Genomic DNA, 12,275 nt, shown 5'->3' on the forward strand with positions numbered 1-12,275 from the left:
GGGGGAGGGTGGGGGGGGGGGGGGGGGAATCATATACTATGACTCGATCCACTTAGCAGTCCACAAGCAAGCCGGTGGGCTGACTGGAGACCTTGTGAAACGTATACAAGGAGCAACCCCCCCCCCCCCCATCTTTACGATTCCTTATGAATTTTAAAGACTAGCAGATGTGCATGACCTTGGGGCAGTAAATGTAATCAAAGCTGTGGATACACATACACATCTGGTGCATCACATCTGTGCTGCACAGACAGCAGCTTCAAAGCGATTATTGAGAAAACGTTTCGTACTGTGCTTCACAGTCAGTAGGAGTGAAGGATCTCCACCAGGTGTATTCACCTGGTCTCCTAATCCTCCCATTCAAGCTCTGTGGTCCACAGCCACCTGCGTTGTGGCCGGGGATGTGAAGCTGTTGCCAAGGCAGAGGAGGAGGAGCGGAGGAGAGCTGCTAGGAAATACATTGGGCTCAATAAATAAACCTTACAGTGGACGCTCCAGCACGTTGGAGAACGAGGAGGACTGTGAGATATACGGTGTTGCACGTGTCAGGGTCTAGTTTCATCACAGGCACGTCGCCAGGAAAGAGCATTTCCTACGTTGAAGGCACGGTGGGTAAGTTGAAGTCATTGAGCCGTCTGGTGTAACCTCAAGAAAGCGGGGCCATGAATTTATTCAACGTCTGACAGGTTTTCTTTAACAAGTGCGATGTGCATCTCAGATTTCCTGCAGACGGGGGCAAAAGACCTCAAGCATTTGAAGAGGAGGAAAGAAAAATAATTGGAAAATGGGCAATGTATGAGAAAGTAAGAAAGAACAGAAAAGAGCTTTACTGCTGTGTGTGTGTGTGTGTGTGTGTGTGTGTGTGTGTGTGTGTGTGTGTGTGTGTGTGTGTGTGTGTGTGTGTGTGTGTGTGTGTGTCCCTGCATGCGAAAATCTTTAATCCATGACTACCACAATGTTCCACTCAGGACTGCCAATGGTCTTCCAGTAAGGCCAGTCTCCACTATCGGGCACAACGGGAGAGTGACCATTCCCTCATCCAGGATTCCCTGCCCTGCTCCCCAATCCTCCCCATCCCAGCAGCCAAACGTTTCCGACCTCCTGCTGTGAGGACACGCGTCACCCCACCACCACCTTTCACTGGCGACCAGTAAACTAAACCGCCAACAAAAGGCTCTTCAAGGAGGGGTCACGGCGAAGCACTGACGGACAAAACACTCTGGGTCTCTGATCCGACGACACGGAGTAAACACAGTTCACTCGCGCCACCAGCAGCTGGCTGCCCGTTTTGCATCGAGTGTCGTCACGTGACCGCCCTGTTGTGCTGTGCTCTACCTTTCCTTTGGTCTAACCGGCTGCAGGCCGTTGGGAAGAGGGGGGGGGGGGGGGGGGGGGGGGGGGGGTGCGCTCACCACACCCAGCGTGCTAAGTAGGCCAACGCATGGTATGTGACCCTGGAGATGCTTGGATGGCCCCTTTTTGTTCCTCCACCATCTGATACCCTGCCCGCTGGGCTGGAAGCCTCTCCCCTGCAGCCGGGGGAACCGGAGCCCAGGCCTTTTGTGTCCGCCGTGGCCCCTGGATTAGGGGTTTGTTTTTACCCTCGCGGGGAAATACTAAACGCTTCCCACGTCGAGTCTGAAGGCGCCGTCCTCGTCGGCTTGACACGGGACACGCACCCAGGTACTGCGCCCTCGTTGTTCGTACCCCGTGGCTACGTCCCGTTATTGTCTTCACTTCAGTTCACCTGATTAGGTGTTCGTTCATCCACGTCCCCCATGCATGCCATCACACGTCCCGTTCGTTATCTACCGAGTAGGGGGGAGAGGGTGTCCACTGTAAGTACTGTAAACAGTCCACCAATGCGCCTCATGTTGGTTCTCCTGGGAACAACTCAGGGGGAACAACTCTCTGTTTGCTAGGAAGGGATCGGAGCAGCGTGTTCCCGTCTGTATCCGTTCTCCGTTGACTCCCAGGCCTTCCGCTGCCTCGCTCATGTTTGCAGAGCGCTGCATTCGATCTCCACCAGAGGCCCGGCGGACTTTACCTCCTGCGTACGCCTCCATCTTCTGGGGAGCCGAATCGGAGTGACCAACGACCAGGGAGGGGTTTCTTTCTCTCAGCGCGCTGCTCCGCAGGGTGGGACACCCATCATGGAGACATGCAGGTAAAAGTTAATATCGGAAGATTGAGTAATGTGCCGCTTCATCATCGTCCAGCCTGGATGGAGCACATCCTATCGGAGATTAATGTAGGAGTCCTAATCATTCGGGTGGGAGGGGGGGGGCGTTTAACGTCTACATTTTATTATGCAATGATAGATACTCGGAAATCTGAATTAGACACGGCCCAGTGGTTGCAGGCAGTGGCACCGAGTAGCGAACTGGACGTGATGAAAACGACACGAGACAAATTGATGGACAAGTATTTTCTCATTGTCCTCGTCCACAAGGGAGCCTTTACAGTCCAACAGTTTAAGAAAGATGGCCTCTTCAAAAGGAGACCCTCTGGCTAAACAATGGAACTGTTATTGACATTTCTCTGTCCAGCGCTGAGGCCCCTATAAAGGGACGGAATAGGTGTTCAACGGAGCGTTGACTGAATCTTTCTGTTAGTACCCCCACCCATCGGCCATCACCCACTCCCAGAACACCTCCTCCCCTCAGCCCAGTCCAGTCACGGGAGGGACACACACACACACACACACACACACACACACACACACACACACACACACACACACACACACACACACACACACACACAGCGAGAGAGAGAGAGAGAGAGCGAGAGTGAGCCACATCACTGCAGGGAGGCTAAATCACTGAAGGAATGACATCTACAGGAACACAGACAGCGAACAGCAGAAATAAAGGCTGACTGTGTTTTCATTGACCCAAAACTAGGCATTAGCAGAGGCTGGAAAACACAACGGGCAGGGGAGTAAAGATAGGATATCGCTCTCTTTACATTTGTGGCAAATGACCTTTTCACAGTGAATGCTCAGAAAAAGAGCAAAATGTTGGGCAGCATCGCTGGCTTAGTGGTTCTGTAATGCAGCGAGTGAAAGTTACAGTCTTAGATGAGCTAACAGACAAACCCTGAGAGACCCGGGAAACAAATGGGACAAAGTGATAAGAAAACCACAAACAAAAGCCTAATGACTATTTTTAGTTCTCCCTCGTCCCACAAGCCCCAAAACAACAGAGCCAGATAACCGATGCACGCTAAGCGCGGTAATCCCACGAGGCCGAGATCAGACGACATGTTAGACAAATCCTGAGGATCCCTGAGTCACAAGCGCACGTTAAAGAACTACACGTGTGAACGCTCCTCTACATTGCCCCCCACCGCTCTCCATGGCCATACTGGGAGCAATAAGACCGGGAACCCAAACCCCAGCAACTCCTTAGACACCACCAACCACAAGCCAGCGTTTAGCCAATCACAGTCCCGCCCTCACGGCTCAATCTCTCTTAAGCAGGAAGGGTTGCGGCGGGCAGAAAGTGTTGCTGCCGCGTCTATTTTTAGAGGAATGGCGGCGTTCCTCCCTCGCTCTACCCAGTGTTTAGGGTGGCTAAACGCGTGGCCCTGAATGCACCTCCAGTTAAACACCACGGTGCACGAGGAGCGAGGCTGTGGTGGAGGATGGGCGCGTGTGCCTTCACTCGCCTGCTCCTGTTTTAGCATTCAGGTACGAGTCACACAAATCCATTCATCACGCATCAATAATTCATCTCTCCACCGACAGCCATTTACATAAGATGGGAAAGGGCATTACTAATGGACTTCTGAGGGGAAAAAAGATGAAATTTGAAAACATTATACTAAGACTGATAACAAAGTACAATTTGAATGCCAGCTTGGAATAATTAAAGCGAAAGTAAAAAACAAAAAACAGCATTGTTTTTTCCACTTTTTCAATTCACCAGAGACAGGAGAGAGCGACAAGAGAGAGAGAGAGAGAGACCAGAGAGAGCTTCCTAACAGCCCGGGGTCCTCGTGCGTGTGGAGCTGAGAGGAGACAGACCTGACGTCTCCGGGCGTCAGACAAGAACAGACACAGCAACAGTCGCAACGAGGTGGGAAAATTAGAAATCACATCACAACCCGTCGGAAATGATCAGTTGAAACAGCTCAGACGGATGAATGTGATGCAGCCGATCCCTGATATTCTCCTGTCAACATCAGCGGCTTCTCATTCATGCATTCACTTCTTTCTTTTTTTTTTTCATTACTCTGTTGCCATGCCAACCTGTTACCAGGTTAACAGTGGACCGCAGAGGCAAAAGAAAACTCTGCGTCTCGAGTGTGTGTGTGTGTGTGTGTGTGTGTGTGTGTTTCTCCAGTGTGTGTGTTTGTATTCTGTGTGTGTGTGTGTGTGTGTGTGTGTGTGTGTGTGTGTGTGTGTGTGTGTGTGTGTGTGTGTGTGTGTGTGTGTGTGTGTGTGTGTGTGTGTGTGTGTGTCCGGTGTGTGTGTGTCTCCAGTGTGTGCAAGTGTGTGTGTCTCCAGTGTGTGTGCGTGTCTTCAGTGTGCGTGTGTGTGCGTGTGTGTCACCAGTGTGTTTGTTTTCAGTGTGTGTGTGTGTGTGTGTGTCCCAGTGAGTGTGTGTCTCCAGTATGTGTGTGTGTTGTCTCCAGTATGTGTGTGTATTGTCTCCAGTGTGTGTGTGTGTGTGTGTGTGTGTGTGTGTGTGTGTGTGTGTGTGTGTGTGTGTGTGTGTGTGTGTGTGTGTGTGTGTGTGTGTGTGTGTCTATGTCTCCAGTGTGTGTGTGTCTCCAGTGTGTGTGTGTGTCTCCAGTGTGTGTGTGTGTGTGTGTCTTCAGTGTGTGTGTGTGTGTGTCCATGCGGACATCAAAGCACAGTGTTGCGCTGAGGGGCGCGTTCCAACTCTCACCGAGACGTCGAAGAGCTCCTCGGAGTCGTCCAGCATGCGGACACGCACCGTGACGCGGCGCCCGGCCGGCATGGCGGGGGGGCGGAGCCCCGGGTCCAGGGTGCTGATCCCCAGGGTCACCGGGGCGCCGAGGCGCGGGCCCGCGGCCGACGCCTTCGGGTCAGGCTCCACCATGGTGCCCCACCTGGAGGGGGGGGAGGGGGGGGAGAGAGAGAGAGAGAGAGCGACAGAGAGCGCGACAGAGAGAGAAGGAGAGCGAGAGCGAGAGAGAGAGAGACAGACTGTTGAGCTTCGTTGCTGGAGCAAGGCATTTGCGTCGACGGGTTCGAATCCCGCCGGTACCAACCGAGCTAAGAATGTCGGCCGCCGCTTCTGATGAAAGCGTCAAGCAAATGGGGCACGCGACACACACACACACACACACACACACACACACACACACACACACACACACACACACACACACACACACACACACACACACACACACACACACACACACACACACACACACACACACACACACCTTTAAAGTGCTCGTTAGTAAGGAGGTACATCACAGACAATAAATAGATCAGGCTTCACAACTCTCGCCCCACCAGCGCCCCGATTGAAAGTGAAGTATTTACAGTGACGGCTAATGGCTGATAATTGCAGCCTCTGGGAGCAGCAATTAAGCCACGAACAGACGCCAAATAGTTCCTTTAAATTCAAAGCATGAGTACAGCGCAAAAGCCTTGAACGGATCGACCAATCACAAGACGAGAGAGTCACTCGAACCGCAGTTCTAAGACCGAGTGTGACATTTAGAACAGTGTAGAAGAACGTTGCATCCCACGTGTGTTTCTGACGGTTGGACTTCAGCGTTACGTGAATGTTGGATCCTTGTTGTAACACAGAGTGGACGACAGGTCCTCTCAGATTCATCTCTTCGGTCGTGGATTTTTTGGACACCCTAAAACTGACCTTTGCATCGTACCGTCTGCAAGGAGACCTTCACCACATTGGCGATTAGTGCTACAGTGGTATGAGGGCACAGTGGCTGTCGTCGCGGTAACAAGAGGAGCATCGACAGGCCCGGTCACCCCTCACAACCGCCGGTTGCAATCGGACTCAGGAAGTTGTCAAGATCGGAGGATTCTACACCAGGAAGTGGGCCGGCATGGAGGACCGGGATTGGAGGTGAAGGTTTGATTTAGCCCCAGTAGTAGTAGAGTAGTCTTAGGGGAGAAGTCCTACATCTTCAAAGGGGTGATATCAGGCCACCAGGTGTGAGTGTCCGCAACCATTACAAGCCGTTTGAAAATCTGCCGTTTCATGTGTTTTTGTGACATCACAAGTGGGCGTGTCCACCTAGATGTTCGGGGGATAGATGAGCAACGTTTGCTACAGTCCACTGGGCAAGCTGGTAATTGATTGAAACTCACACCTGTTTGCATGACATCCCCTCTTTAACAGTCATTAAGCAGACATCATCCAGGCAGTCCAGTCCAGGTGCATGCAGGCCAGGGCATTAGTTGCGGTCGTTGTGGAATCGTGACACATGAACCGAGTTGTTATTGTTATTACTCTGAGGCTCTTGTAAGAGAAGTGGGCGTGACATTAAACAGGTTTCACGTTTCCGTCCAGAGGAATTAAATGAGGAGAACCGGATCTGTTGGTATGAACCTCAAGTGTTGCTTCCAGGCTGAGGGTCAAGCCGCACAAGTTGGCCAATACTTGAATAAACCCTTACGAGCGTCATGCCCCGACTGTCTTCACCCCGCTCCCACGTCTAGATCAGAGGCCTTGTGCAACGACCCGGTCTGCTACACTCATCGTTCCAGCATGCACGCAGACACACACGCACACGTACACGTACAAACATGCACGCACACACACGCACGGTAACTAAACACTTTGCGAACAAAGGCACCAGGAGAATGTAAGATAAGAAGGCTGTGATTACCACAGCCAACCCGTTCCCCCGACACCCACGAACCAGCCTTGGTTTGGGGCCATGCAGCCACCCAAATATTTAACCCCCAACCCAGCAACACAACAAACACACCAGAAACCATCCAGGTTCACAAATGCCGGGATCTTTATGGGCCCGGAGACAAGCAGGATACCGCACCAAAGGGCACTTTGACACGGGGGTGTTTCGTGGTCGTTGTAGGCGCATTACCCCGCAGTTGAACTTGTTTGCCTGAAATTCCCCACCGGCGTGTAACGCGGAGCCGTGTGGCTGCTGGCCGCGCGTCTGGGCAGCAACACTGGTTCCTCTGTGCGCACGGACACACTGAGCCCCTTCACACAGCCACAGCCGCAGCACAGCTGGATGTCATTACTGACAGCTGGATGACCGGCGGGGCTCGGCCACAGACCTATACCTGGGACGGGGGTGGGCGTGAGGGTACTACTTCGACTTTTCATTGAGCGACATGCACTTAACACATGATCCTGATATATTCTGCGACCCAGACAGGCGGGGTGTGGCTCGTGTTTCATGATGAATCAGTATGCATGCATTCCCTTTGAAGGGATGACAGGCAACGAAGCAGCAGCTGCCGAAATAAAAATATGAATTGCCAATGTGACTCCACACAGGCGTCTCATGAACCCGGAGCAGACTGCGTTAACGTGCACCGTACTGGCCCCAGACTAGCATAGTATCAGCTTGCATACCAGGGACAGGATAACTGATGGTAGCCTTGTTGGTTTTATTCACGTCCAGGCTCTTCTCTGGTCGAACCGAGCCCATTCATGTAACATAGGTTAAAACCGCAGCCTGTCGTCTCCTCCCTCGTTTCAATCCTCAGCATTTTCCACAAGGTGACACTAAACTCCCCCGACCAGCCGTTGCGGACAGGAGAAAGTATCCGATGTAAAAACGAGTGTGATTTGCTGTATATAAGTGCCCGACTGCTAAACCACGCAATTCACGTGTCACCCTGGGATCATTCCTCCAGACCCGCACGGCCAGGGACCGCAGCGTGCGGCCGCTCTGCAGCCTCACCGGGAAGACGCGCACTGCTTGGAACAACATTCACACACAGTGCGTGTGTGCCGATACGTTTTACAAAGTGATAGGATGACAACGAGCTGAAACACACTTCCATGACTTAACGCTAATCTTCTGGAACAAGTTGATAATTTCTCTTTTCAACACTTGTGCAAAGCTTACCCTCTTCCGTGCAACGCGGGGAGCCAATCGATCTGTATTATATTCCCAGCTGCTTGTGTTGTAGATTACATCCACCGCCGTCGCATTAGCAGCTCCTGAGCCCCAGTGACTTGAAGGCGCTGGTCGTTGATCCTGGGAAATTCCGTCTCATGTTCGCCATGGCGGACGACTGAACATGCAGAGCGGAGAGGAGAGAGGGCTGGGATTACACACAGCACGGAAGATCCACTCCAGTTGAGTTTTACTCAGACAATGAAGGAGGCGCAATGCCGACAGGGTTTCTAGCAGGCAGCGAACTGCGGATCAACAGTGTCCCCTGGCGGTGGGAGAGGGTTATGACACGCGTAATCAGGTCGGACGGTTTGGATGGTTGGTGATTGATGGATGGATGCTCAGCTTGATGGCTTCACTAAATACCATCAGCATGTATAACATCACACACATGATGTCATCAGAGAGACATCTGTCTTCCGCGTCTTTTTGGTTTTTATAAAAGTAGCATTCCAAGAGAGAAGTCATTTTAGCATATACATTTTTATTAAAAAAATATGAACTTAACTAATTAATTTAATCTTATTTAAAAAGATTATCTCAAACACATTTTCCGCTTGTTTCATCTTCTTATGTATTACATACAGAACTCACTTCCAAAACCATACATTGTCTATACATACATAAACGATGTGTGATTATAAAGTAACACAGTCTCACTACACGTGCTGGCATTCAAAATGGCCCTCGACCCGGCAGCAGAGAGAGGCGGGGAACTGACGCGCTGCTGGAACTCAAACCTGAGACGCATGGCGCCAGTTTACCACGATGTCTCGAGGGAGCCGTCACTGAGAGGTGTGAGGTAACATTTATATAAGATATATAAGAATACACAAAATAACGTATGAATGAATCAGTGGAATCAAAGTTTGCGTTATAATTGATGAGCGGAGTCAAATTTGTAGCTTTACTGAAATTACACCAAATTTCTCGCCTTTGTTTGTATTGTTAACTATGGCAAGTGAAAGGTCAAACTAATTCGGGAGACTAGATATTTTTGGAGACACGCTCATCATTGCTTCTATAGGCGTACCTCGTGGAAAGACGCCACTACACTCCTATGTAGACAATCTTTCTTTGTAGGCCAAACCGTGGTTGTGCTCGAACCCCACTAATAGCTCATTGGATCCAGTCTAAATGTGCCGTGCGGCCCCAACACGTTGGCAGCTCGTCTCTTCCTTCATTCTCGCGCGCTGCGCTGTTTCCTGTGTCTCCGAGCGGCTCCACGGTGATGATAAGCAGACTCTCCTCTCGCTGTAGCAGTGTCCCGGGGCGCTGCTGCGTGCGGCTCCTCGGTGACACCCACCCACCAGCGCACGTCGCCTCTCCGGAGATAACAGCCAGTGTTGTGAAGCCTGGGACCGCGCTTTTATTTTGAATGTCCTTCGCCCACCTGCTGGCAAGAAGGGGGGGGGGGGTTGAAGTCTCCTACGCATGGTGGGACTGAGAGATGAAGGAATCACACACACATGTACACACACACACGGACGCACACACGCTCACACACGGACGGACCCATGAACATACACAAACTCATGCACATGGACGCAAACACGCAGACACGCACACACACACACACACACACACACACACACACACACACACACACACACACACACACACACACACACACACACATACATAAACACGTGTACACTCACATACACACTTACAGAGAAATGATACATGTGCACACACACACGTACACACACTCACACACACAGACACAAAAAACAGACACTCACTCACACAGGAATAAATACATGCACACAAACACACACAGGAATGAATACATGCACACACACACACACACACACACACACACACACACACACACACACACACACACACACACACGCACACACACACACACACACACACAGACACACACACACACAGACACACACACTTCATCTTGGCAGACTGTGCCCCCTCTGGAGGTATTTCCAACGCTGGAACCAATTCAGACGAGAGCAGCCGTGCACGTAGCACAATCACGAAGAGACGAATAACACTGAGCTGTGTCTCTGGAACACTGTAGATATAGATATAAAAAACCAGGTAATGAACACATCGTTTTGAGGTATTTCGCATTATGATCAAGAGTCATTTGCGACCATCTGCCGTCGATGTAGATTGCCGTTGCAATGCCTGCCTCCTTAATTTGATTCACAGTACAAACAACGCCTGCAGCCTAATGTTAACTGCATTGGCAGCCATGTCTGCCCCCCCCCCCCCACCCCATTCTTCCCAAGCAGTGTGTATGTTTTATCAGCATTTAATGATAGCGCCGCAGGTTTGCAGTTGAAGTCTCAAAATAAAGTTCATCAAATCTTCCAGACAAAGAGTCTTCCTCAACACAACGCAGTGTCGACTTACTCAGCTTCAGCAGCACATGAGTATTCAGCGACTCTAATTCATATCCCATCACTGACGTGTTTCGTATCTTGGGTACAAATCACTTTCAACCGGAATCCATTATTGAAATCAAAGGGTTTAACGCATCAAAGTCAAACAGTTTTTTTTTTAATTAGCGGAATTTCTAATTGTCACATTCATTCTCAAACCCCAAAAGTGATTTACGGATTTATTATTTATATATTACGTATAATTATATATTTCTGAAGCTCTGCTTTGATTGCGGGTCGATGCTTGTTTAAAGGAATGGTGTCTATGTGTGTGTGTGTGTGTTTGTCTGTGTGTGTATGTGTGTGTGTGTGTGTGTGTGTGTGTGTGTGTGTGTGTGTGTGTGTGTGTGTGTGTGTGTGTGTGTGTGTGTCTATGTTTGTGTGTGTGTGTTTATTCAGCTGTTGCAAGGGCCAGCCAACAGAAGATGGGAGAAAAAACAGGAAATCACCACAACAGCCTCAGAGTCTTCATGGAATCTCCCGATAAAAAACACGTCTGCATCCTGGGAAAATGATGTGCAAGATTGTCACCCAATTGGGAAAAATCAGTGTAATATGTAAAGCCGAATGACGCTGTGAGTCTGGTCCTACTCATCACCTCTTGTCTCATGATTAATATGAAGGTAGGGACCAAGGCTTGAACACGGGGGACATCATTCATACATTAGATAAGGGCTCTGTAGGGGGGTGGGAGGGGGGGGCTGCCTCTATTTTAAACCAGCCAGTACGTCCCCTACACCCCCCCATCTTATGGACCAGGTCATTATGGCCGCTGGCCGGGACAGTGTTTCAGTCCCTGGTGCTCCACTCAGCCTGTCTGCAGTGAGTCAGGGCCCACACACACACAGACACACACACACACACACACACACACACACACACACACACACACACACACACACACACACACACACACACACACATACACACGTACAAACACGCACGCATTCATGCGAGTAAACACCCACACACACACATAAACACACATACACGCAAACATAAACACACACAGGCACGCAGCCATGAAAAGAGACACATACTTACAAATACATGCACACATGCACACAGGCACACATACTAACACACGCATACACACACACAAGCACACATCCACACATGCAAACATGGCGCACACACTCAAGCACGAACACACACACACACACACACACACACACACACACACACACACACACACACACACACACACTTTACGTAATGGATTCTAAATCCACATCTAATGGTCTCTTGTAAGGATTGGCTCCCTCCAAAAAGTCATTAAGCTCACATTTAGTTTGAATCTCATTGCTCAGACCCTGACAGCCCCTCAGATGCTGCTGCCATCTGGACGCCGGCCGGACGCGGATCTGAGGACAGAAACGTCTACGGATCACAGGTCAGGAAAAGCTATGTTTATAAATCATCGTCAGAGGCCCTGTTGAATAAAGAACGATGGAGTGTTTGGAGCTGTTGTTGTAGAGTGAGAATGACTCGGAAAAACACAACCACAGATCGAAATGCTTTTGGGAACTCAGGAATTAAAAACTCACTACCCTGACGAGTCGAGGGGAGTTTCAGAACACAACTTATCAGCGTTCCGTTTGTTATTCAGACCTCCGCAAAGAACCCCAGAATAAACCCGTGCACTCTGAATCAGACAAAGACCTCGCTGGAGCTCAGCTATCCGCGCTGTGGTCCGAGCGCGGCCGCGGCGAGGGAGGCGTATCAATAAGTAAACAGCAGCGTGCTGTGGTG

At 50.4% G+C, this 12,275-nt stretch overlaps 1 protein-coding gene across 2 annotated transcripts in view; it reads right to left on the minus strand.

Moving 5' to 3' along the window:
• The window catches only part of LOC115532755 (FERM, ARHGEF and pleckstrin domain-containing protein 1), a 64,008-nt gene extending 55,684 nt beyond the window's left edge, over positions 1-8,324 (minus strand). For both annotated transcript variants that reach the window (XM_030342635.1, XM_030342634.1), the window contains exons 1-2: positions 8,065-8,324; positions 4,899-5,082 (exon numbers count right to left, since the gene is read on the minus strand). In XM_030342635.1, coding sequence (XP_030198495.1) covers positions 4,899-5,072 — 174 coding nt within the window. In that variant the 5' untranslated portion in view covers positions 5,073-5,082; positions 8,065-8,324. The remainder of the gene's footprint in view (positions 1-4,898; positions 5,083-8,064) is intronic.
• Between the last annotated feature and the right edge of the window lie 3,951 nt (positions 8,325-12,275).

This window comes from Gadus morhua, chromosome 20 (genome assembly GCF_902167405.1).
Source record: "Gadus morhua chromosome 20, gadMor3.0, whole genome shotgun sequence".
NCBI lineage: Eukaryota > Metazoa > Chordata > Actinopteri > Gadiformes > Gadidae > Gadus > Gadus morhua.